A 27,235-nucleotide genomic window follows, 5' to 3' on the forward strand; every position below is an offset into this window, starting at 1 on the left:
CTGCACATACAACCATTCAGTTATTTTATTACAATCTTCAGTATTTTGATGCGACGATAAATCACTAATGTGAACTGAAATCTCAAAACTCTCAGTTGATCACGTTTCTATGGGAAACTTGGCATAAAGTACAAACTAGCACATTTTCAACACCAGTCACTTCTACCTACAGAAGTTAAGCTTAGTGAAGAAAACATTTGGAATAATGAGCTACTGGTTTGTTTACACGTAAGATTTTCTGTTGAGCACGTCACCATTTTTGTCAGTAAATGTATTTTTAAAGGTGCTTTTGACATTTTCACCTGATGTTGGCAACAACTCAGGTAATGCACACATGGAAAGAAATAGATTACACATTATCTAATCTGTTAATTACATGTCATAAAACTTCCATGTCACTAGCACCTTTAGAAATATACTTACTTACTAGTTGTTCTTATTTTTTATGTGTGTGTGTCAGGCTGCATCCTGCTGTCATTGCTATGGGGTGGAGGTACATGTCTAAGTAACATCTACATGAATGAATGCCAGGTCCAAACGTTTCCTAGCAGAACACTGAATTGTCACAGGATGGTCAATGTTATTTAATTCTCCTGTCAGTGGTTTTAATGTTGTGGCTGATCACTGTATATCAAGAGGGACTTCTGCATAAGGTGTGTTTGCTTTTGTATCAGCAGTAGACAGATAGACTCAGCAGGCTGATGAAGAGCAGAGCTGAACAGGAGAACACCTGAAGAGAGAGAGAACCACATCAGCCTCCCAGACAGATGGATCTTTCAACACAGAGCTCCATGTAGCTTCAGTCAATCAGTCAGTCACTACTCACTCCAGCTGCAGAGCTCCCAGTGCTGTTCAGTCTCACAGAGCTGCTGTTCAGCTGAACCCAGAACGTTGTGTAGTCCTGGATCAGAGTGGCACTGTCATGGTGACACAATAAAGAAATGTGTGATCTATGAGGTCAGGATTAAAACCGTTCAGTTCATTGGTTCTATGGTTCTCTTTTGGGTGTGATGAGGTTTAATGGACGGTGAGAAGATCTCAACTGCATGAGGGTTGGAGAATACCTCGGTAGGTTAGTCAGCAAGGATCCTAGGGTGTCTTTGAGGGTATACCTGAAGTAGATATCTCCATAGTTACTGTTGCTAGGTGCCTCCCAGGTCAGCTGGACTTTCCTCTTCTTGACTCCAGATGCCTGACTGACACTTGAGTTCTGAGTAGAAACACAATCATGTTTTCACAACTACGGACATCTATTTCCTGAAGTCTCACTCTAATCACAATCTTAAACTTCATACTGAAATTATTAACATCATGTAAGCCATTTCATACATGTTACCTTAAATTAGCACACATCCCATAATTATTTTTAACGCCAGCCTTCACTTTGATGTTCTCCTTTTTGATTAGATCATAAGAAATTCTACCATAATGGGGAAGTATTAATATGCATTAGATATATGTATGACAATATGCATGTGTTTCAGTTTTGACCTGCATTGTAGAGGCCCCCAAACACATCACCAGCAAATACATAACTGAAATGTGACACCCACTCCTACAGTACCTTCATGTCTTTACAGTCCAGTGCAGTGAACTGGGTGCTGTCAATGTTGGTGAACTTCCCCAGAGGCCACAACACAGCTGGAAGCATAGAAAAGAGTTCAGTCCACACAGAGGAGGTGGTGAATCTGACAAAATCCTTGCACAGAGAGAAAACATTATTTATTTATTTATACGATGATTGTAAGACAACTAAAAATCTATATAATGTTATACATACATACATACATACATACATAATATAAACAAAGCACTGAATATCCATAGACAGATACAGAACAGATAACAGTCATGTCTTTAGGATGGTAACTAAAAGTCAGATTTACAAAATATCAGTGGAATGAAGACACTCTGATATTCTGCAGTGGAGAATGTTGGGTTTTATCTGGGAATGTTGAAGGGACTATTCCTATTCCTATTCATCCCATCTAAACCTACCAGTATCATAAAATGTACCCAAAAACAATGAGGTAAGAACATCTACTGTTATCTGATAATTCAGTAGTGGGAAATACCAGGTTCCAGGCATTTATCAAAGAACACCAATGAATCACCGAGATTTCTTTCATGGGAGTCCACACTGACAGCAGGCTAGGAGATCTGATTGAGGATTGATGCCTAGGACCAACTGACAGAGACCTCGGGTTTACTATGGTTTTAGTTGTATTTTATTACAGAAATAAGTGTTGCTGTACTTTTTATGTGAAACTGAAACTGATGGGGTGTACATTTTTACCTGAGATTCATCACAAATTGTGGATCTCTTACTCAACATTGTGTTTTACATTCAAATGCACATCCCGCCTTATTCATTGGCAGGGACACTGGTATAAATGGGCTAACAGGGCTGAGTCCTTCCAAGCTAACAAAAAAGGTGAGAAAATTATTTCTTAAATAACTTAATACGGATTGTTTTAAGTTTTGGTGAAACCAGAGGCAGCAACACCATCAAATAGTCAAATGAAAATCATAGAATGCTGGTCATTGGTCAAAAGTGCTGCTGGTGTCAGAGTGGGAGGAGGGAGAAGAAGTTCAGCTATGTCATAGTTAGCATGAATGAAGTGGATTACTTGATTTCTAATCCATTTTCCTCAATGTCTTTGGAGGAAAAGTTGGAAGTTAAGATACTGGGATCACATCGGTCAAACGATGTTCAAATAACTTAAGTTTTGTGTTTCTTGGTTTGAAAGAAATGACTGGCTAACGGCAAGTGTAGCCAACAATCACTTTTCTGTTTTGCTTGCCTGCTTTTTGGAGGAGATACGGCATGGACCCAACAAGGAATTGTGAATTTGAAACATTTGTCGGACAAAACTAGAAAACATGTCGTGCAGTGTAAGTCATGTCAGAATGAATGTGTGGAGTGGAAGTGTAACCTTTCTCACATTAATACGTGAAATACATCAAATTTAAACACTGCTGAGGATCACAGTGGATTTTCTTTTCTCCTGGGCTGAAAACAAACACTCATTAAAGAATATTTTTGTTTACTTTGTTGCTTCTTGCTCCTGGCCTGTAACAGGAAACCCTGGAACTCTGTGGAGCTGTTCTTCATCACCTCCACAGTCACTGCAAGAAGAGAGTGAAGGAGGGAGGTGAGCGATTCCAGGGATTTGCAGTAATATGACACACACTGATGTTTGTGTTCCTGACAAACAACAGAGGAGACTTCTCAACCTCTCAGACGTTCCCACACTGTGATATAAAACTGTGGAGCTTCTCGGGAGCTGAGATCTGTGCTGGTGTGTGATGGCAGTGTAGGAAGAGGGATGCAGAGTTTTAAGGGGTGCGACTCAAGCAAGGTCAAATTAAGATCCTTTGAACGTGACCTGTGAGCAAAGAACTGAAAAACAGCACCGTGCCTTTGATGGGAGGCAGACTTAAAGTGCAATTAGATCAAACAGTAAATCATAAAGACAGGGTAGGAGGAGTGCATGCAGAGCTGTATAAGCCGTACACTGCCCATCCATTGTCCCTCGGTATGTACATTTACAACACCATCATGGTGTACCTCAAGAGTCAATACTAGGCACACAGTTCTTAACATCTACACTGATGTGACTGGTGAACGCTGATGATGGCGTGCTATACTCCTCAGCCCTCACAGTGACCGAGCCTCTCATACAGCTACAAAATTGTCTTGATGCTCACACAAAACCAAATGAACTTTGCTTGTTTTAGGAAATAAGTAGAGATTCTGACACTGTGACATCAGTTCCTCTTCTAACAGTTAAACCATGGATAAGAAAAAATATTTCATTGTTCTCTACACAGTGGGAAATGACAATAAAAAGTAAGCTTGGATCTTTACTACTTCTAACATGAAATGCATTTGTTCATTTTTAGGTTAAAGCAGGTAGAACCCAAATTAACCTGTAGATTATAATTAAGAGACATTATTTTCACTTCTGCAAACTGAAGTTAAAAGCCTGTTTAGTCTTTTTAGACACATTTTATTTGTTACCGATGGTTTGAACAAGGTTGATCACTGTTAAGATTCTCTTCTCTCTTCTTTCAATGTACTGAGCGATTTAAAGACAACTTTTCTATCAAACGTATATTACGTTGTTTTGGTTTGGAATCATAAAGACACCTGTGATATTTAAGTTTGACATTAAGATGACCAGGACGAGTTTACAAAGTACAAGGTTCTCCACTGACCGCAGTGAGCTTAGTGACACTACTTTTAATGTGTGAAACAGGGTGGCTGTAGACCAAGAGCCCAAATAACAGATGCATCAAAATGTCCCATAGATACTTTGATATGCCATGAATGGATATAAATCAACTCTGGTCCCTGTGAATGGACACTGAACTACCACAAAACAAATCATTACCATTTACCAAATGTGAAGGAATGAGTAATAATGAGTGTATATGAGTTACATTACATAAGTTTTAGCAGTTCATACACAGTGTATGTGAATATTGACATTTATTTTAGGTACCGATCATCCACAACATTATGACCACTTGTGGGAGAACCCTTTTGTGACAATTCAGTGTTCTGCTGGGAAACTTCTGGACCTGACATTCATCCATGTGGATGTTAGTTAGACATGTAGCACCCACCTAGACCAGACCAGACACCCCCACCCCACAGTAATGACACTCAGCAGACATCCCCAGCAGGATGCAGCCTGACACAGACACACAAACGCAAGATGATTTAGGAACAACTCAAAAAACATGAAGAACAGCACAAGGCGTTGACCTGGCCTCAAAATTCACTAGATCCCAAACTGATCAAGTATCTGTGGGATGATCCACAGAGGCCCCTCCCCTCAACCCATACGACCTAAAGACCCCCACTAACAACATTCTGTTTCCAGACACCACAGGACACCCTCAGAAGACCCATGTCTATTCTCTCTCTCTGATGAGTCACATCTGTTTTAGAGGCACAAGGAAGACCTACACAATATTAAGAAGGTGGTCATAATGTTATGCCTGATCAGCGTAATGTGCAGTTACGCTTCATATTTACCTGTAATGACTTCACCTGGCCTGTAAGTGGCACTGGAGGTGGACACTGTGACTGGTGGGACAGTGGCAGAGGGAGTGAAGGGTGGGTGTACAGGCATCATGCTGCCACAGGAGATTGCCACCGAGCCATTGGGGAAACACACACACACGTCCACTCGCCACACACACACAGCTACTAACAGGGACAACGCAACTTTCAGATGCATCTGGAGCAGAATGGAGACATTAGATGAGAAAGCAGATCAGATCCTGGACTGATTCTCACAAAGACAAAATTATTAACATACAGAAACACGAAAGGAACATAAGTGAAATGGTAACATTAGAGACTGACAGTGTTGGGGAGGTAGAACGCAGTAAAAGAAAGACTTCCATAGAAAGTAGTAACCCCTGAGATTGGGACATACAGATCCATCTGGCTTTTATTTTTAGAGTTTCAACTATGTAGTGTTATCTATAGTAGTGTTACTGTTGTCACTGAAATAAAAGGTACACATTTCTGGCAGTAGTATTATATTGTCATTGCTTCTATTCTAGAAGACTGAAAACAGTGCCCTTTATGCATTAGTACAATGAAAGAAAAAACGGGAGGGGGGGGGGGGATTGTGTCCCTATGGTGTAATTATTTTCAATCTTTTCTAAAGGTACCATCATTTTTGTCCATGCCAGTTTTATTGCTTTGATAGAGAGAATTTGAGAATAATTCTGTTGAACCACAAGTCAAAATCAATGTCTGATTTTCATTAGTCAATAAATTTTCAATAAGTTTTTCAGTTTCAAGTTATTTCAGTGACCACCGTTGATTTTTCTTTTTTTTTTTTAAAGGAAGGTACCAACAATTCTGTAATGATTAGGATTTGTGTCAGAACGCTCAGTGGAACCCAGCCTTAACCCCCACAGAAAGCACATCTGTCATTATGTGTTCAGTTAAAGTACTCACCTTCTCTCTGGAGCTGTTGGCCTTTCCTGCAGACAGATTCACAAAGTGGTCTTTTCTTTAGTAAAACTCTGCCTTAAAATGAGCTTGTCTCTCGGTCTTAACACAGGTCCTCTTGTCAAATGTCTGTTACTCTCTGCTCAGACCTGTTTCCTCACATGTACCTTGAGAAAACAGTTCGTGCGAGTAATTGGTGTGCGTTCAAGTGTGTGATATGGTTATCCACTGGGATCCCATCTGTTGTAACCTTTCTAGTGCTACTTGAGCAAGGTAAGAGGACAGAGTATTCTGAGCTACACAAAGCTCCACCATGAAACTCTCACATCCACACATTATTCTTGCAGTGACTGTGGAGGTAGCAGGTCATGTTTCTGGCTTAGCTAGCATAGCCTAATTAGTACCCACAGTTGAATGCTTCTCATTCTAAACAGCCTGCTGCATGGTATCGCTTATATTTGGTTACCATACAGCCCTGGACTGAAATACTATGTTTAAGCTAAAAAACACCAGAAATCTAACCCTCCTATTATTCATCCTTGGGATCAATTTGACACCATTCAATGTTTAATGTGTCTAAATACATGGTTTACATAATTGTTTTTGCTTTATATTTAATAACTTTTCCTAATTTAATGGGGACACTGCCCCCCACATAATATATGTTATTATTCTTGATAATAGTTGTGATGTGGGGTGGGATTTGTTTTTATTTAAAGAGCTATTTAGCTATTTGGAGGTTTGGGTCCATTTGACACCAATGATAAAAAAAAGTGAGAAATTAAAAGTAATAGCAAGGTTAAGCTTTCCAGTTTTTCACGACTACACCGTATTATTTACTCGTTTCTCTCTTTCTACAATAACAATCATAGAAGTTATCTCTGAGAGTTTTTTTTTTTGCTTTGGTCTAGCACTGGAGAGGCAATTAGAGTTCAAGGGCTGATGCTTGTCAAAAACAGCTGTTCTTTTATTCTTTATGTGCAATACAGTAGAACAAAAAAACAAAACAACAGCAGCTCTGTGGGAAACGTAACAACAGGTTAAAAAAAAAAAAAAAAAAAAAAAAGCTCCCGGAGAGGACAGTCTCTTATACATAGGGTTTAGGGTAGATGGAGAGTTTGGCAGCCGTGTTGAACTATTCTTCTGTCTCATGCCAGAAACTTCAGTCAGGTTTGTTCAATTGTCTGATCTCAAATGTCTAAAAGGATTATAAAGAGATACTACTACCTTTTAGTGTTCCAGTTGTCACAAATGTTTTAGAGGAAAGCTTTCAAAAGTACACAGAATTTTAATCTCAGCAGAAATATGGAACTTTAAAAGGATTTGAAAACATTTAGTGAGATATGTTGTTGCCAGCTTTCCCAGTGGCATATGAGCAATAATCAGTTTATCCACTACAGAGAGGTGTGGCAATGTCTCTTTCCCACTCTATTTCCAGTCTTTGTGGTAAGCTAAGCTAAAAACATCCTGGTCGTACTATATTTCTGTACAGGACACATGCAGATGATACTGATTGGTTAGTCAACAAACAGGTTAGTCAACAAACAGCTTTAACTGTAAAATTAGTTGAATTGTTCCATATACTGGAAGTGTTTTATATCCATGTAAATTGATAGCAGGTGAAGTTCTTCTTCCGTTTGTTAAATCCAAAATGTTGCGGGTGAGCTTTGCTGATTCTGCAAATAAAAGAATCCAGCTAAATGTCCTCAAGTGATGTCACATGAGTCAGAGCCAGGCGGGTCTGAAGACGACATGTTTTAAAAGAAAGGAAGCTTATTGTACCTCTGTGGCAAACAGCCCATCTACAGTTGATGGTAGATTAGCAATTAGTAACGTAACACCTGCATTTGTGACTGAACCACCAGCAGGTTAAATTGCCTTGTGGGAAAATAAGAGAAAAGATTAAACTCCAGTTCTGGCCCTTTCTAACTGTCCAATTTGAGTCTGTAGATATTAGGAGTGTAATGCTAAGTCAGAGAACTGTTGATTTAAAATGATGGATTGATATTGTGGATGGATGGTTGATGTGGTAACATGTATGCAGGGGTGTTAACATAACCATTAAAGCTTCATATTTAAAAACCCAAGTATGTTGACTGCTTTATTTGTCTGGAGCTGCATTTAGTTTAATTGCCACAGACTGTACCACCTCGATGTAGTGCTAGTCTGAACACAAGATGCAATTCAGGTTTCACATGTCACATGTCCAAGTTCAGTGCACTGCGAGTATTATAGGACTTTCCTTTTTGGAGAAGTGCCAAGTTTGCTTTTGTGGGCAAAGAGGGGCTGTTATATGAGTAAGCAACGGGATTTGTTAAGTGTGTTAAAAGAAGAATGAGTGAAAACCGTACAGTGGGAAGGTGATCTGTTAATATCTAGTATGCTGCTCATGTTGTGTTTGTTGTAGTAAAACGAATGTAGTTACATATCAGCACGCAGCAGTAACACAACCTGACCAAACTCTTTCTCTATGGGTTTGTGTTGGTATAGCAGGGCAGGACCAGGCTATAGCTACTAGGACTCAGCTACATTTTTCCCCTGGTCCCGTATATCCTGGTCTGTTGCTACAGTGACAACAAAGCTGCCTTAGGGCTTTCATGTAGTTTGGATGTACCTTATACTGCACCTTAAGAAGAAGTAACAGAACCGATTTACTTCTTTTATCTGTTCCAAATGAACAGACATATGTCCCAGTGTGCCCTAAAGTTAGTCTATCTTCACATTGTCTGGGAGAGGTGTGGTGGGTGAGTGGATGTATTGACACAAAAAGAAATAAATGGCCAAAGGCTCTGTCACAGGGACTAGGGCCACTATGACATGAAAATGAAGGGAGGGGTCATTCAGAACGGTCATCTTTAGCAGTTCTGACAGCTCTGCTTAGAAACACAGGGGCCAATAGTAAAGGAATAAGATTGACAAGTAGAGGGTAATACAGTGACCACATGTTGACCTTTGACATCAGTGATAAGCTAACAGTAATAAGATTAATGTCGATGTCGTAAGGCCTTACATTGCTAGCAGCAGGCTTTTGTGTAGCACCATTAAGAATGTAGTGTGACCTTTGGTACCAGCAATTGGTGATGAAGTGAGGGTTTAAGGCTTTAGGGTCTTGGCGCCTTGCAGGACTGGCAGCAGGCCTTTCTGTAGTACCAGTGGGAGCACAGCTTCACCTTCAGAACCAAGGCACAGTTGGCCGTTGGCTTGTCTTGGCAGGAGTCATCTACAGCTACTGATGCTGCTGGAGCTGCTGCTGATAAACAAATAGAAACCAACGATTCTAATCCATTCTACTTAAAACTGCTGCAGGAAAAATATATTTTCTTATACCAGCAGTTCATAGGTTAAAGGAGCTAAAATTGTGCTGAATACTGGCTTAAGGCACAGTAAACATCTACATTGTGTTTCTTTTTGTACCTGGTGCTTCAGTTGGACAGCTCTGGATTTCACAGCTCTGTCTGGCCTCTGGCTTCAGGACAGAGTTACAGCTGTGGCCTCTGGTTACCAGCTCCTCCCCCTGGTAACACTTGACTTCTCGAACCTGGACACCATTCCCACAGGTCTTACTACACTGAGGAGACAAGAGCGTAAAGGACACAAGATTCTACATATAATGAATAAGTTACTTTGAGACACACGTCTTAGTGGTGGTGAGGATTTCAGTTCATGTCATATATAATAATACTGTTCAAACTGTGAATCCAATCTGCAGACTGTCTGTGCACACATCTCTTTAGTTTCAGACACTGGTGGCAGATTGATCTTTTCTTAGTTGCTCTACCAGAGGTTTCTTCTATTTTTATCAGGTCTCTAAAAACAGAGAGTGTCATGTTCTATTGGACAGTAAAGCACTTGGAGGCAGTCTATTAGGATATCAGGCTTAAACTGACTTGAGTATTACTGTGTACTGGATAGAAGATCAGTATAGAGGCATAGAGACGGAAAGAAATGTTACCTGAGACCAGGATGTGGTGAACCATTTGGAGCAGGGTCTCTGGAAGCAGGAGGAGCTCATCTCTGGTTTGTTGGTCTGGTCACAGCTGCTGTCTGGAAATTCTTTGAACACGCCACCTTCCAGGCCAGCACACACCACCTGACGCTGTCGCACACCCCGCCCACAAGTAGCATTACACTGAAAAAGACAACAGCATCTTCAATAAACTATAAAATGTAAAAGCTACAAAAAAAACTCTAAAATGTGCCACATTTACCGGTTGCCACTCCTGTTCAACCCAGTGGGGAGCGCAGTCTCTGTCACCACAGGGATAGATGGCCAGTGGACGTAGTGATTGGTCACACTGCCCCTCTGACATCACAAGCCCACCTGATGAACGACAGGTGACAGCACGCACCATCCTTCCATCCCCACAAACACCTGAGCACTGACGCCACATACACACGTTTTATTGAAATGATATACACATGAACGTTACCATGAAACTAACAGACGCATGGTTACATGGTTAAATGTAGCTCTGGTCAACAGGTCTATACAGTAAGTTGAAAAACTCACAGGTCCCCAGTCAGAAACTGTCCATCTCCTGTCACAAGGCGGGCCTTCACATTCCTGACTTTCTATTGGCTGTGAGGATTTGTTGCAGAGTCTCATTTCCATAGAGCAGCGAACCTCTCGAGTCTGGACGCCCCGAGAGCCACAGCGTGCTGAGCACTGGCACAAACACACACACATTAACAGCCTTGAAGTTATACACTGTATAAAGAATACATTGTCATTAGAAATGAATTACTGGTGCAGACTACTACTGCTAACTGTCCTCTTAGTTATTCTATTGAACTGAACCACCACTTAAAGGTTCACAACTATTCAAGTGCTGTATGTCTTATGGGGCTTTAGCAGTTTTGTTTAGATAAAACAAGTTGATATCCATTGTGTGGTTACACAATCATGAATTAAAAACAAAAAGGCTAGATGATGAACATATCCATCAGATTTTTTAACATGCTTCAGACAAACTTCACAAATATATTAGAAAGTGATCTTTTCATGGCCAGTGTGAACAGAAACTACAACTACAAAAGCAAAGTTTTAATGTTTATATGAGCACAGTTTTTGTTCAGGTGTTGTGATGTGGTTGACTGGTGTGATTTCAGGAGCACTGAAAGAGAACTGTGAAATCAGTTAACTAACTGAGAGGAAGACAAAACCACTGCAGTGTGCCTTCATGTTCTACCTCAGACCACTCCGACACCTCCCACTGTGGCCCACAGCTCTGGCCATGGCAGACCTTTCTGTTGGCTGGCTTGTGGAGGTCATGTGACAGACACAGTGAATCGTACACAGAGGAGTCAAGACCAGGTGACAGCATCTTCCAGCAGCGTACGGTACGGTACTGAACGCCTTCACCACAGGTTCGAGAGCACTCACTCCAGCCACTGGTCTCCCATCTGAAGAGAAAGTGGTGAGATGGTAGTTAATAACAATTATTGACATACAATACTGGTATGAGGGATTTCTGGTAAAAGAAATTACAATAGTGCAATATACTGTCTGTGTATGCTGTCCATGTTCAGCTTGTTAATCTTAGTGTCTTAGCTCTCGTCTTAGCTCCATCGCAGATAATGAGTGCAGAGTGTATACTCTAGACTCTTGACCACCGTTTGCATTTTACTGCTTCATAAGCTCACAAAGAAAACATGCAGATATGTCTGGTTTCTTTAAACTTGTAGCCCAAGACCTCAATGACCTAAATGAAAGACACACTCATTGTGTTTCCAGTTGTCTGTGACTTAAGAAACCCCAGAGAGTAAATAATGTAACTTTTAGTTTTATATTGAATGCTTGTTTAAGTAGATTAAAACAGGGTACTGTACATTCTGTGTCTTTAAATCAGATTTTTCAGATTTGGACTTTGTACCGTGGGGGACACTCCTTTCCAGTGCAGAACTCGTGTGTCGGCTCTGGTCTGGTCAGAGAGTCACAGTAACTGTCATCGACTTCTGTACCATCATACCGGACACAAAGGGCATAGCTGGTGGTTATTCCTGAGAATGCACATGTGCACACAATGTTAACACAGAACACATACACTGATCAGCCATAACATTAAAACCACTGACAGGAGAAGTTAATGACATTAACCATCTTGTGACAATACAATGTTCTACTGGGAAACTTTTGAACCTGGCACTGATGTTACTTAGACATGTAGCAGACATCTAGACCAGACCACAAAAAACATGAAGAACAGCACAAGGTGTTGACCTGGCCTCCAAATTCACTAGATCACAAACTGATTAAGTATCTGTGGGATGATCCACAGAGGCCCCTCCCCTCAACCCATAGGACCCATAGACCCCCACTAACAAAATACACACACCACAGGACACCATCAGAAGGACCAATGGTCATTCTCTGATGAGTCACAACTATTTTGGAGACTGTTTTGTTAGGGGACTGTTTGTTAGGGAGACCTACACAATGTTAGGAAGGTGGTCATAAAGTTATGCCTGATCCATGTAGAGTGCAGACATATAGTATGGTTGCAGATCCCTTCACTGTTATCTTTTTATCTAAAAAATATAAATGCCACTTAAACCACCAGTTAACTTTAAAAATGTTAAAAAAAAGTCTTTAGATTTTCGCAATTAATTATTAATTATTAAAAATAAGAAACACATATCTCTCATTTACAAAAGTAATCACACCTTCTATTCAGCACTTTGCCAACAAATTCAAGTCTTCAATAGAATAAACACTATTTTCTGTCACTGTGGTTATCTTCAGTTTAATAAATCCAGCACAATGATAAAAAAAAAAATAAATAAATCACTGCTGATGTGATAAGTACAGAAGCAGCCAGTCAGACACAGTCCTTGCTTTGGGCGGTGGGAGAGCAGCTTTCTCAACAAACATTATCAGATAAAAACCAGAATAAATGTAGGCATTACCTGTCGTACAGGTTGAGCTGCATGGGGCATAAGCAGAAACCTTCCAGCGATACATGTCTGCCAGACTAATAGATCTATCTGGCTCCAGACCTACGTCGAAGTCATTGCTGGAGGGGATACAGAAACAGAGACAGGCAGATTTCATAAACCTGATGCTTCCCAGTTCCATTGCATAAAAACCCACAAATGCAATAATAATGGTTAAATTATATGCACAGTGAGGGTATCATCTAGACAAGCAGACATGTCTCTACACAGCCATTAAACGGTGCGGATACGAGACTGGAATGAAGATTATCTTAATAAAACATCTTAATGCAATCATTTATGCAATGTGGTGCTCATTATAAAATCTAATCCTAAAATGAATGATGATGAAAAAATGGTGAGAGAGTAACACAATGAAATCCAAAGATTCAAGTTATGTGATATAAATGTGTGATGAATAGCACTCTGTGGTCTTCAAGCAAACATCTCTTGTACAGCTGTTGCCTCATACCTCTCTGTGTTGGCAGCCTGGACTGCTGACACCTGTTGCAGTTGTACCAAGATGGCAGCGTGTGTACCAGTTTCTGCTTCTGCATGTGCAACAGATTGTGCGTCAGTGGCTGTGAGCATGTGTGGGTGCATTTCTAATCGTGAGTCTGTGTGTATTTCTGTATCTGTGGCTGGCAGTGTCTCCACATGCGTTTCTGCTTGTGAATGCAGAACAGTGAGTGTATGTTTGACAGAGTGTGTGTTTGACTGTGTGTGGTTGTAATGTAAATCCTCCAGTAGCAGGTAGGGGGCATCTTCTGACAGGGCTGGAGAATGAACACTCTGACTACCTGTGAACAGACCAAATAAATCATGCTATCAGTTATAGTACAGGACATAAAGAAGAGTCCACTCATTTTTCTTCAATACTTCCCAAGCTACTCTAAAGAACACACATGGAAATCAGACAGAAAGAAAACGTACATAATATATGCATTTAATAACGTTTCTTAAGAGTAAATACTCCAAATTCTTCCTCTCAGACCCAAAGTCATCAGTGGATCTCTCACACTGTGTCTCAAGAGTGCAGCTGATTTCACATTTCAAATAATGGTGCATAGATCTGGAGCAGAGAGTCCAGAGAATACAGTATTCTGTATCTCTGAGGAAGCACTGGATATCCTGTCATGGTATAGAAAGGATCTGAAACTCAGTGAAATCTCAGCCCATTGAAAGAACCATTTATTATGGTTGGTGCAGATTATCACTTTATATTTAATGTAACTGTGCAAAAGATTACTTGAGTGTTTCTACTGTGTCATTCCAGTCACTTCATTCCCATCCAGTCCTTTTTTAAGGAGGATTTGGCCTGGGAACTGTGGCCTGTTCCACAATGTTTACTTCTTTCAATAATGATCCTTAAAAAGTTCTGAAATGTCTGTCTGTGGAGTTTCTAAATGAAAAAGAAAAGGTTAGTTTATCTTTGCTACCTGGGAACGTGAGAACCAGTGTGTTGTCATCAGCAGTGGAAGGCTCATCAATGGAGTTGGAGGAACTCCCTAAATTACCAACAAAAAGAGGTAGATATTAACAGTACATTAATGACATGACTAATAGGTTGGACAGAGTCCAAAAGAAGTTCTGTTCAGACTGACTAAAAGCTTTAAGCAACTAATCACTCTGACATGCTGACAACCTTCACATGGAAAATGTTTCAACTTGAATGAAATCATTCTGATGAGAGATTCTATCTTAACTGTTTACATGGACGCTAAATAAAATGATCCGATATGATTTATGCGTTTTACATGCCCCAAAACATTAACCAGAATGGAACGGTTCCATTCACCAAGTGGTTCTGCGTGCTGTGCCCTGTTCAATCTGCTTGAAATGTAATAGAAGATTTTTTTGTTCCCCCAATTTTACTGACAGACACTCAGTTTGAAGGTTTAAACGCTTGTCTGACCGTGTGTCGCGTACATAAACGTGTGAAACATTCCCTAACCTTTTTAATGTTTTCAGCAAAATGTTGAGTCAGTCAGCGAGTTTTCTTTTTTTCACCTCAGTGTTTATGTTGCTCCCAAAAACTCTTCAGGTCACCTGATGTGTACCACATGAGGGGCAAACGTTTGCAGAAATCATTGGTTTATTCCAACAAGAGAGAAAAGATTGGAAGCATTTACATGTTTACTTCTCGATAATATTTTCTTATTCCAAAGTTTAACCCTCACTCTCTCGCAGACCAGCTATTATAATTTGGCTGGATCAGACCAGTATTTTCTGATCATTTTGGTTGAGGCCTTTTTAATTACGACTGTCATTCTGATAATTAGTTGAGTACAAGTGCTGTTTTAAATATTGTCTGCTGGCAACTTTAGCAAAACAAGTAAAAAGGTCCGTTATTATAAGACAGATCAGTCTGTCACTCACTGTAGCCAGAGGGTGCTGGAGGCCCCTGCTCCTCCACATCGTTGTGGGTGAATACATGGCTTGGGGCATCATCTGGTCTGTACACAAAGATGGCCACTGGTGGTGGTGGACTGGGTGTCCGGATCTCCCACACCACTTCCTCATCTTCTTCTTCTTCTTCCTCTTCTTCATGCAGCTGGACATCTGAGTGGTCATCAGCTCTCAGCTGGGTGTTGTAGTGATGGACAGATTCTACAGCTCTGCTGTGGTTCATCAAGCTGCTCTGATCCAGGACGTCCCCATTTACCTCATTATAGGTGAGGTTAAGATGAGAATGTGCAGGAGCTGCAGTGAGGCCTTCTGCCATGGTGATGTCATCAGACTTGTGGGGGATGGTATACTCGTAAGTGATGTGGGGGAGTTTCCCATTCAGGTTGTAGTACTACATGCACGTGGATAGAATTGTACCGATTAATGCACAAAATGTACAAAAATGCATTGATACACATTGACTTCCCCATAAAATAAGTGAGTATAAGTGTGTGCTACCATAACATTAAGACCCTGCACTGTGGGTCCCTGTGCGATGATGTATTCCAGCCCATCTGAGAACACATTGCTTGGACGTCTGTATTTGAAAACTGTTCCCGCAACATGGAAGTTTTGAGGATTGTCAAAAACAGTGTTTCCGTTGAAGAAGAAATGTCCGGCTTCATCTGACAGGGCTAGATGGGGGGAGAAACACCAGAGGGAACAACTAAGAACCCAAACATACTTGTACAATAAAGATGAATATTTTTCAGTCTTTATATTTACTATTTGTTTTGGAAAGTCCCTTTACTGGGTGACCAGTATCAGATCAATTGGCTCATCTCATATTGAAAGATTAGAAAATATAGCATTGTATTTTAGAAACATCTTATAAGCAGTATTCAACTGGTACTGAAAAAATAACATTTTATTGAAAATTAAAATCTTTTATTTGATAGTCAGTATATTGACCTTAAAGAAGATGTAGGTTCTCACCCAGGATGTTTTCAGTCTTGTGTCTCTCTATGATTTGAATGTCTGAAGCTCCAGCTGGGATGTTGGTGATAAAAACGTAACCTGACGACAAAAACACTTACTTTAAACTAATAATTCGACTGTCATGAGGAAACACTATAAAAAGGGTTAGGGTTAGGAAATTATACAAATTCAGAGCACAGCATTTGCAGTAGTTAAAAAAAGCTAGAGCCATACAGCTACAGCTTGTAACAATGCTCTGAACTGTACAACATGAAATGACAAACATTAATATTATTCAAAATATCAAAAAACATGTTTCTGTCAGAATAATAATTTAATTATATGCCTTGTGTCACTCACATCTCAGCTTCTCCAGAGTAAGTAAACCAAAATCACACTGATTAAAAAGCCACTTAGATATTACCTCACTTAAAATCTGGGTTATCACAGAACTGTGAAAAGTTCTAAAAAAAATAGTTTAGCCAGAAAGGACATTTTGTCCTTGGCTGAATGCAGACTCTAAGAGGCACCCCCACAGGGGCCTGTTCAGACCTTGCATTAAGATCCAATCTGGGTGGTTCTGACCACGTACAAGACAGGTGTGAACATCCCCAAGACGAACTGAGATCACATTTGAGAGATTCGTTCTCTGACCAGAGTTGTCACATGGGCCCCCATTCTTTCGGTAACGCAAAAGCAATGAGTAGTGAACACCTACTGCACACTCAGGTAATGAATAAGGTTTACCTCATTCATTCATTCATAAAAAAAACACACCACTAAATGATCACTTTAAATGGAAAAGCACCCTAAGTGAGCTTTTAAACATATTCTGCCTCGGTAGTTGTTAATTTATTAGAAAATAAATAAAGATTTTACAAATGTAGAAAGTATTTAATATGAGTACATGAGAGTGATTCTGCGTTAAATGTTGATGTATGTATGTGTGGCTAAATAACATATTTCTTCATTCCCCTATGCTTTAATTTATGTTTATTATCAGACATCACAGTGCATACTAGAACTTCCAGGGTTGGAGTTAGAATGTAACTAACGTCAATAAAATGGAATGTAAATCAATAAATAACAATAATATAATAATATGTGAAGCTAAATGTACACACATAAAACTGTGCTCTTCTTGGTTCTGGAGCAGCAATAGAGATCCATTAGAAACATCAGCTGTTAAAATATTCTACTGGGCCCAAAATAACGGCCTGGACAAAAACAAGTACTTTAGACACCTCGCTCAATGGGAAAGATGGCGTTCCCTCACGGAGTGGTTAATATCAGAGTATTGCTATACTGGATTATAGTGATAATGACAACACTGACACTGGATGGCTAAATCTGGAGAAGCCATCAAGTTCCCATTTACATAGCCCATTTCTAACTTTACTTCTAACCCACTTGTTTTACTTTCAATCATGATCTGGAACCAGATAAATAGATGGATTTAAATGAACCAACCACACACAAAACTTGGCAAAAATAATACAGGGACTCTTCTCCTCTTCAATCTGTCTTAGACATACTGTCATCTCATTGTACACGGTCTGTCCTGGTCTAAAGAAAGACTTTCTAAGTTCAAAGCTGACATAGAACCCACTTGGGATCGATGCTGCAGGATCCACATCCAGCCACTCTCTTACACATGACCAAAGCTTTGCCAAAGTCAATCTTCGAGACCTTTTCTAATATTTTTGGGAAAGGAGTCTTTTAGTTGGACCCATGTTGAATGTAAAATGTAAAAACTAAATAAAAAGTAAAAGTAAAAAAATATTCTACTGGGCCATGATGTCTGGGATTATTTGTTTCCAGAGCGCACGCTGAGATGGTATCTGGAGATGCATTTGGAGACGCATGTCTGAACATACATACCTAAAGCTGGCCACTTGCGATTGGATAGCCCAGATTGGATCTTAATGCAAGGTCTGAACAGGCCCTAAAATGCAGGCAGATAAAACCGAAAAAATGTGCATGTATAGATTCTACCACAGTTAAGCGGAAACCAAACTGATGACTTATGGAGAATTTCTCTAACCCCGGTCGCTGGAAGAGCTGCATATACACCAAACAGTAAAAGTGGTATAGTAATAGTCAATAGTTTATGAGCAGCTATTGCATCAGTTTAAGGCTGAATTGACATTCTGCATGAAACACACCATGAACAATAATTAGAGACATATTCGTATGCTCATCTGTCAACATGTGTGTTACCTAACTGTGTGAGTGCCTTCCTATAGGATCCAGAGATGTGCTGGCATGACGTCCCGTTGCCTCCACATATACCACATCTATCTACTGTTTTACTGCTGTACAGCTCTCCATCACAACCTACAGGCTGGAGCAGAACAGATGGTAATTAGTTATTTAGAGGCTTTACCATGTAGCTCATCCATTTTTCTTATCATCAAGAAACTTTTACTTTAATGTTAACATGACATACATATTGGTTGAATATATTTCAAAAACATTATTATTAATACTTTGGTTACCTGACATATCCCTTCTATGCAGACTCCATGGTGTTTAGTGTCACGACAGAAGGTACCATCATGGGCGGGCACAAGCAGTTGTCGCTCACCGCTGATAGTCGTACACTGCAGGTCACATGGCTTACTGGAGATGCTGATGTAATCAGCTGTCCAGGGAAATACACATTTAAGAAGATATTTACTGACATCAGTATATAGGATTTCTGTGCAATGATGAACGATATCCAATTAGATACAACTGGCTTTAATGTTATACTGCTGGAACAATATATAATTCATATAATCTAAGCACAACAAATGTCACATTACTATCAGAATTTACAATGTACTATACTAACGAGTGAAAGACCATCTTATGGATATATAAGACTAGTTAGCACTCAGACAGAGATACAGATAAAGGAAAGACTGACAGACTGAACTTATACCTGGGTAAAGGGGTATCCACTGGAAGTGTCGTCTCCCAAAGGCTTTAGAGTTGAATTGAGAACACTGATGCTGTTTGAAGCTAACACTGGGGCTGGGACATGGCTAGAAAATGCAACATGCATGCAAACAAAGAGAAATAAGCTTTTCACTACTTTTTCCCCAGTTAATTAATCAGTAACATATATGCAGCATCCTACCTGGTTTGGACAGAGCTGGTACTGTTTCGGGGAGCCAACACAATATGAACTGTTTACATTCTGGGTGGCTGACAGCCTGAGAAAGTGACACAATATATACAATATAAAATACAGGATAGAAAATACAACATAATTACTGTATGGTTTTGCAAAGAGAACACACTAGATGCACAAAATAATATAGTATATTGCAATGGCATATTCCACTTTCATCAGTCTATCAGTTACACCATGCCCCAGCTGAAGTGCTTCAGTGCATAAAAGCAAGTTGGAAAGAAGCAAGTAGGAAAACAATGATTTTGTCACAGTTTTGTTTAACAGTGTAAATTAGGTGATGGTTTAACTGCTACTTATCAGTGAGCAGGACAGCATCTTGTTTGGTGACCACAGCAGTGACTGAACAGCCTGACCATTACTACAAACTGACAACAGACCAGCCCGTCCGGCACCAACAACCACACCACGTTCAAAATCACTTAAATTCTCTTTCTTCCCCCATTCTGATACTCGGTTTGAACTCCAGCAAGTTCTTGATGACCTCTATATGAATACATGCATTTAATTGCAGCCATGGTATTGGCTGACTGGCTATTTGTGTTAACAAGCAATTGAACAGGTGCGCCTAATTAAATGGCCAGTGACTGTATAATGGATGATAAAAAAAATGTGTTCTTAATACAGTTTATCCCGAGGAAGAAATTACCAATGACCTGGCGATATTTAAATCAGCTCTACCTTTGTCAATGAACGCATTAATGATTGATTTAATGATTTCATCCATCTAAATGGCTGAATAGTTCAGCAACATCTCAACTTTGCGCTGTAACATAGATCCAAACTTTTCTTAAATTCTTAAGTGACAAGATGCAGAAAAAAGACCCTAAATCACAGAGATGTCAATAAGCATGGATTAGGTTTATCAGAAGCCCTCATGAGAATTATGGTAGGTAGTTTGTGGTAGAATTTTTACTTTATAAATAACGGACACTGATGATTTGCAAAGTATTAAGATCACAGACGACCTCCATGATTAAAAGAAGCTACCGGAGGTCCCCAGGTAAAACTAGTAAAACTAAACCCGCAGGCTAGCTGCCATTTGCTTCACCTTCTCTTCTCGCTCGCCGCCAGTGTAGGAGGTAATGCCTTCGTATACTGTACTCAATGCTTCACGTGATCAAGACAGTGCACCACCAAGTGTTTAAACTAAGAAGTAGAACATAGTTAAGCACAAGTATTATGTGTGTGTCGTAGTCCATTATATTTTTAGACTTTGAATGGGGCCAATTAAAAATGGATGGCGGGCTGCAGTTGACCCGCAGGCCGTGGTTTGGACACCCCTGGCCTGCACAGTCTGAAGATCTAAATTCAGCTGAGCAAACAGTTGTTGGTGTGAGGAATCAAAGACTAGGCATCAATATGAAGCTGAGGTGTAGTGTACAAAATCAGAGTTAAGAGAAGAACACTTTTCCCCATACACGGCCTTCACACCCTCATAGCTTCCATGACAACTCACCCATAGCTATTCCTTTGTAGAATAAACAGTGATTCACTGACATTTAGCCCTCTTAATGAAAAGCGACTTTGTTTCTGTAATGAGTAGCTCGAACAGCTGCCACTATGTACAAACAGTACTTATATACACTTCTCAGACAGACACTTGGAACAAATTCACACAATACATTCAATGTGCTTCGAGCTGACTAATGCAAACGTTGTTCCCAGTTGACTGACTAACAAAGTCATTATTTGCCATTTCAATTCTCAACGCATAATAACATGAATGGAGTATGGGAGTAAAAGATGCTGAAACTCTAAAGCAAGCAGCAGAGAATCTTTTGCTACTTTTAGTTAAATATTAACATCAGAACCACTTTCCTCCAGGTAATGGTGGATTTCATGTTCTTGTTTAATGAGCTATATAAAACCCTTTATTTCATGCATGTCAGAACACTTTCTGCAGAGTTTTTGTTCAGTCCCACATAACACTACAAAATACATATATATGGCAAAATGCGATGGCTATGAAGATATTTGTAATATCATAAACCTGGAGCACGGTATACTGCTGCCATGGTAAAACCATTACCTTCTTCTGGGCTCTCTTTTGTTTATTTTATATTTTTTATATTTTTCTTTATTGATCCCACATGGGGAATTCTTTCTCTGCATTCAACCTTTGTTCACAAAGCGGTGTGAACACTTAGAGCACTGGGCTGCAGTTAAAGGTGCTTTCTCAAGGCACAACAGCACTGGACATAGTGGGGATCAAACCGCTGACCTCATGGTCCCAAAGCTGCTTTTCCAACCACCAGCCCACAGCTTCCTTTGTAGTTGTGCAATCATACAAGTGCATTCATTTAACAACTAACTTTTTGACAGCTAAAGAATAAAGAGTTCTTTACACACCAGCTGATGGAAATGCTGCATGCCTCAAGGGACTCAGCACTTCAAAAGTTTGCCAAATATTACGAGTACCATGTGTCTGCAACAGCTGTACCAAGAAAAGAGTGCTGTAGTTTAACATGATCCTCATTCTGTGTGTGTTGGGGAGGATCTGGAGAACTCCAGCATGGAGTTAATGCATCTGTCTTTCATTACAATGTTAACTACAACCCCCCACACACTCACCTCCTCTATCTATCTCTGTCTCGCTCTCCAGCCCATCCTCCTACACTGTTTAGACAGTAAAGTAGGAGAGACAGCAGGAAGAGGTGAGCGGGAGGTCACTATGTAAGACTGTCACTTCTAATTGGTAGAAGGTGATGGGGCGAGGACAGGAGAGGGGGAAAAGGCACAAGAGGAGCAACAGCAAAGGGAGGACAAGTGTAGGGAGAAGAGTGTGAAAAAGAAGAGAGAAGGAAAGAAACTGGGTTACAGTGGAGCAAAAGGAACAGATGAGAGGGAGGGAAAAAGGGAAGGAGAAGCGTAAAGAGAGGAGAAAGAAAGGGGGAGGGATGGGAGAAACAGAGGGCCAATAGTGAGGGCAGAGTGGTGTTAATCTTGGTTGACAGAAACTTCCGCAAGTCTGACAGGGGGAGGTCAGATGTAACAAGACAGCTACAAACGCACACATTTGGTCACGGCTTCACCTAAATTCGTCCTCTATATGGTCATGTCTCTGGTCATTCTCTGCAGTCTGTTATCTGTGTGTTCATACCTTAAACACGTAACACTGTTTTTTGTTCCTGTATATACAATTTTGGTACAAGACATGGACGCAACACCAGATAGTCCATCTGCTGATTGATTTTTGTGCCAAATACACAAACTGAGTGATAGCTCAAAGTTGCAGTTCTGTTTATTCACAAAAGGCAGAACAGTGCAGTTGCGGCCTTCGTTTTGTCAGATTGTGGGTACTTTTCCACCTGCTTAGGTCACTTCTGAAAATAACGTAATCATATGTGTATGCTGACTTTTAATGTGACTAAGGCAGAGTCTGTAAAAGGCAGAGATCACTCTGCATCTGTGACTTCAGTTATTTCCTGACGACTGGTCAGAATCTATCGCGAAAGGAAGTTTTCCTACACACCAAACAATTTAACTGGTGTATAATGGGGCTTACATACTACAACTGTGTATTATCTGTCACGGTGAATTCTTGTCTTTTGGAGAGCTCAGACCTCACACCTGTACTCCCTGTGTTTGGTTTGAGCCTAGAGTGAAATACACTTGCACCCTGAGACATGTATATGCATTTTCATTTGCACCATTAGAAATAATAACTTGTCCACCTCTGTATGAGACAGTGTCTCTCCTGACTCCTCACTCCTCCACCACAGCTCCTGGAACATGAGGACCAACTGGACCACTCCCCCCACCACTGAAACACCTCATCCTGAAGGAAAATATAGTACAGGAGAACAAGTCAAGAAAAAAAGAACAGAAACATGCAAAGGCATTGTAAGTGTAGGTTTCTTTGCCAAATGAAATAAACGTGCAAGATTCATGTGTTCCTTCCATGACTGTAAACTGTAAAACTGGACGATGGTGGAGCGCTGCCATACATGTGGGCTTGTCTCTCTTTATCTGTAGAATTTGCCGTCACATTTAAGCGGCCCTTACAACACTGAGACAACAAAACAAAAAGCGGTGTGATTCACAGTACCTTTTTGCCTGTGTGTTTGACATTTTGACTTCCATGGCTATGCGGTTGTAGATGGGCGTTCCGCTGCTCCGTTCTCCCTTCACTTCTGTCCTGACAGACATAGACACACACATCATACACAAACACATATGTAAACATAAAACACATTCACTTATTAAGCCCCTTGCATATAAGGTGGATTCACTGATAAATAGCTGAATAACAGGAATTGAAGTAACCCTTTAGTGTGCATGTTAAAAACAATGGCGTCTATCTCAGCTAAGAACTACACTTCTGAATTTGGGATTTTCAATGAATTTATTACCTGCAAATTATGTTATAATAAACAGCATTTTTACTCTGGTTTATATTTATGGACAGATATTATTTATTTTGTATTATACATATTCACATAAATACTGTAATATTATACATTCTACAATAATAAAAATCTAAATGGATAACAGAGAAAATCACACTATCTATGCAATTTTGTTTCTTACGGATGCTCTTTCTATATTCATTAAGCAAATTTACACTTATCCCCACTGACCCTCACTGAGCTGTTTGGGTTGACTGAAGAGTACTGGCATGTATCACAAGGATGCGATTTGCTTCAACTCTCATTAAAGTGGTATTTTTTAATCCTTCAACTAACACACACATCAAGGCTCCAAGCCCCACTACTGTGTTGTCTCAACAGGGTCCTAAACAAGCCTACACATGCTCCTTACACTGTCAGATTAGCCTCTGGCTAATTCAACACATAAGCACACACACAGTTATACTGTGTGTGTCTTGGGACCTGAAAATGTAGAGTAATAATTGCTTACTATGAAATTTATGGCAATTAAAACTGTTTAATGGCTACAGGTCAGGCAAAATAGAGACAAATTCATGTTTGATGGTGCTAAGCCTTTGTTTAGTGAGTAAGAAATGCTTGAAGATTACACGTACAATAGTCTTTTGTCTTAGACACATCCTGTGTTAAAAGCTTCTTGAGTTTTGTGGTTTGAGGTCAGATTAGGATATGGTGGCTCAAAACAGCTACATAGACCTTTAAGATGCACCGTAATTCTTTAAATCTAATTCCACTACAGCCTGATGACTTGTGCTGCACATACAGACTGTCTGTTGTGTGTTTACCATTAGATAATTGATCACTGTTGCCAATTTCAAACATTGATTTTCAGTTTAAATCTACCTGGAGACATTTACACAAGGTGGAGGTAGATGATACTGGCATGGTTCATATTATAATGGTTCATATTAGTTCAAACAGACTGGAGGACGATATCCAGTGACGAATGTTAGATTCATGGTAGCTGCTGTGTGCAGTACACAAATGTGTGGTCACATCATCACAAAGCAATGCTTCACATTCAGAAATCCTTTCATGTTTACTCTAGAAAAGCATGAATGGACTGAACGATACAACAGTCAAATATGGGGCATTTTATCAGTTATTTCTAGGACAACAATGTCCCTTCCACGTGTGCATACAAACCAAGCAGAGTTTGTGGTTTACTGCTAGCACTGGCGGTTATCACAGCAGAGAAAAAGTGTCTGCAACATTTGGCGATGCATCTGTTAAGTTTGAACGATAAGACCCTGAGACAGGTTTGCCTGACTGTCTCCATGTTTTCTGCTTCACCATATTGAATCGTCAGACGGCATAAGCCTTCTAGTTAAGCAGCAGATCAGTTCAGTCATTTAGTCTGCGGTAAACGGTGTGTAAAACCCTGTCTTTAGGTGGCGTCAGCAAAAATATAAGTCGAGAAAACAGAGAAGCGCTGTGTACCACTACAACTATAACAGTAAAAAAAAACTGCTGACCAAACTGAAGAGCAGATATTCATTCAGTTATATTTTGCTGCATCTCAGTAAGTGACTTACGTATGGAAATTAGGTACTATATATTAATTTGTGAAAGAAATCTTCCAATCCACTTCTGACTGGGATGAAGCACTTATTACTCATACCAGGAGGTGAGGAGTCATCTTAGACTACTTATTGTTACTTATTGTGAAAATTTGAGAAGGCGTGAGAAGGCAACACACCAGATCCCCTTTTACTCATATACGAGAGAAGCTGCTTGAATTATTGTTACATCAGTCAAGTTCAACAAAGCTCTGTCTAGTTGTACCATCATAAACAAACAGGCAAGTTGAATGAGGGGGAAGCACAGTGACAGTCCCAGCACTCACCTCCCCCAGAAACTATTGTAGTCTGCTGATCAAGACCAACCACACACAGTTACACAGTGGTTATAAAACGTGTTTGAGCCCAACTAGTTAAGTTTAAAATTCGAACTCAGTTCTTCAGCGTTATAATTGAGAAGTTTGTCGAAATGGTGCATTAAACACCATCTGACATTGAGGCATTCACCCGCTGCGATTTCGTCTCAACACATCTTAGCGGTTTTACACGTCGTTGTCATGCATCCCACTACATTCAGATGATCAACCTTTCTAGGTGGTCCGTCGAGGGGAACGGTGACATTCCCGCATTTGGTAGAAGTTGTAGGTTTATACCATTGTATGGCCGTTTGCAGCCTGAATTACTCTACAGACGATGTTTTAAGCTAGAGACACGCGCCGTTGTGTTAATTATAACCCGGGTAGTAAAACATATTCATTCAACGTGAAAACTAGACGACAGACAAAGCTGAAACAAAGTGACGGACCCATGGAGCAGCGTTACTAGTCAACACAAGAGAGAGCTACCCAGCTCTGTTCCTAACTTTTAAAACGTTGGTCAAATGGACGCAGCTCTGTGTGGTGAACGAACGGCTCCACCTCGAGCTATTTACCTTAACCGGCCGGCTGTTGGTTAGCGGGAGAACCGGGAGGTGCAGAAGGAGAAAGGAGCAAACGGGGAGAGCTAAGCCTCCGTTACCGAACATGGTTCATTCATGTCAGGGACCGACAACACTCACCCTCCCCTTACCTCCTCTCCCCTCCTCGCTCCTCTCCTTCCTCCTCCCATTTCGACCCCCCTTTGATGTAGCTGCGCCTTCTGGGCACGACACACGACAAGAGCACTCCGGCTGAATCACGACCTCCACCCTATGCTTTCTATTTCTCAACACTTTCCTGACCTTGGCTTGTATATTTCTCAACAAGCTGTGCCTGTTGGAGACAAAGAGCGCGATGCAAATTCTCCATCATTAATAAATTACTTTTAAACCTTCCACATAGGCAAAAAAATAAATAAATAAAAATAGCCTAGACCAAGCATAATATAATATAATATAATATAATATAATATAATATAATATAATATAATATAATATAATATAATATAATATAATATAATATTTTTTATTTAAAGGGAACCCAGACTGAAAAAGAAAATCTCTCTGTGGTTGTTTTGTGTGTTGTTTGTGTTACCTACACGTTATGCACCCATTAATGATTTTGTTGGAGCATTTTTTTTGTGCGTTTCGAGACTGGTTTAGGTATTTTCCTGTGTCTTCGTGGTTATTTGGTCTCTGTTTGTACTCGTTTACATTTCATACTGTTGATTTTCACTTTTTTTAAATGTCTGTGGTCAATTTACACCATCTTGTGGTAAATTTGAATATTCGTCGTATTGCGAATATTTGCATATTTTAGTAATTTTTAGCCCTTTCATTTCTTTCATATTTTCACCTCTACTTGAGTCATTTCAAACATGTTTCCCTATAGACACTGTGAAGTCCTGGGACTGTGTCCAGTAAGCTTACTAAAAAGTCATGGAAAAAGTG

At 40.1% G+C, this 27,235-nt stretch overlaps 2 protein-coding genes across 3 annotated transcripts; both read right to left on the bottom strand.

Moving 5' to 3' along the window:
* Positions 1-10: 10 nt before the first annotated feature.
* Positions 11-6,259, bottom strand: LOC125010482 (putative ferric-chelate reductase 1). The gene is made up of 7 exons (XM_047589136.1): positions 5,987-6,259; positions 5,048-5,252; positions 3,052-3,129; positions 1,565-1,641; positions 1,113-1,210; positions 827-917; positions 11-730 (listed from the first exon to the last, which is right to left on the bottom strand). Exons 2-7 carry the CDS (start codon positions 5,250-5,252, stop codon positions 671-673), a joined length of 609 nt encoding a protein of 202 aa, XP_047445092.1. The 5' UTR covers positions 5,987-6,259; the 3' UTR covers positions 11-670.
* A 743-nt stretch (positions 6,260-7,002) lies between these two features.
* On the bottom strand, positions 7,003-26,442 carry si:ch211-267e7.3 (ADAMTS-like protein 2). 2 transcript variants are annotated; one of them, XM_047588502.1, is made up of 20 exons: positions 26,300-26,442; positions 23,509-23,598; positions 23,135-23,238; positions 19,404-19,479; positions 19,206-19,308; positions 18,778-18,923; positions 18,500-18,623; positions 16,298-16,378; positions 15,821-15,996; positions 15,293-15,713; positions 14,353-14,421; positions 13,386-13,713; positions 12,887-12,993; positions 11,854-11,980; positions 11,170-11,383; positions 10,491-10,646; positions 10,189-10,359; positions 9,933-10,109; positions 9,395-9,548; positions 7,003-9,227 (listed from the first exon to the last, which is right to left on the bottom strand). In XM_047588502.1, the coding sequence occupies exons 1-20, from the start codon at positions 26,390-26,392 to the stop codon at positions 9,082-9,084; spliced, it is 3,063 nt and encodes a 1,020-aa protein (XP_047444458.1). In that variant the 5' UTR covers positions 26,393-26,442; the 3' UTR covers positions 7,003-9,081. The 2 variants fall into 2 exon arrangements, with proteins under 2 accessions (XP_047444458.1, XP_047444457.1); XM_047588501.1 differs by having other exon boundaries at positions 7,003-9,230.
* Positions 26,443-27,235: the final 793 nt, after the last annotated feature.

The sequence above is a fragment of the Mugil cephalus genome, chromosome 7, assembly GCF_022458985.1.
Source record: "Mugil cephalus isolate CIBA_MC_2020 chromosome 7, CIBA_Mcephalus_1.1, whole genome shotgun sequence".
Taxonomy (NCBI): Eukaryota; Metazoa; Chordata; class Actinopteri; order Mugiliformes; family Mugilidae; genus Mugil; species Mugil cephalus.

Bases quoted from the DNA above. Each gene is read 5' to 3' on its own strand.
- LOC125010482 (XM_047589136.1), bottom strand. From the start codon at position 5,252: ATGCATCTGAAAGTTGCGTTGTCCCTGTTAGTAGCTGTGTGTGTGTGG. The intron at 3,130-5,047 runs GTAAATATGAAG...CTCTTCTTGCAG, and splicing joins GCCAGGTGAAGTCATTACAG to TGACTGTGGAGGTGATGAAG. The intron at 918-1,112 runs GTATACCCTCAA...TCACCATGACAG, and splicing joins TATGGAGATATCTACTTCAG to TGCCACTCTGATCCAGGACT.
- si:ch211-267e7.3 (XM_047588501.1), bottom strand. From the start codon at position 26,392: ATGTTCGGTAACGGAGGCTTAGCTCTCCCCGTTTGCTCCTTTCTCCTT. The intron at 11,981-12,886 runs GTAATGCCTACA...GTGCATTCTCAG, and splicing joins CAGCTCAACCTGTACGACAG to GAATAACCACCAGCTATGCC. The intron at 11,384-11,853 runs GTACAAAGTCCA...CTTTCTCTTCAG, and splicing joins GGAAAGGAGTGTCCCCCACG to ATGGGAGACCAGTGGCTGGA.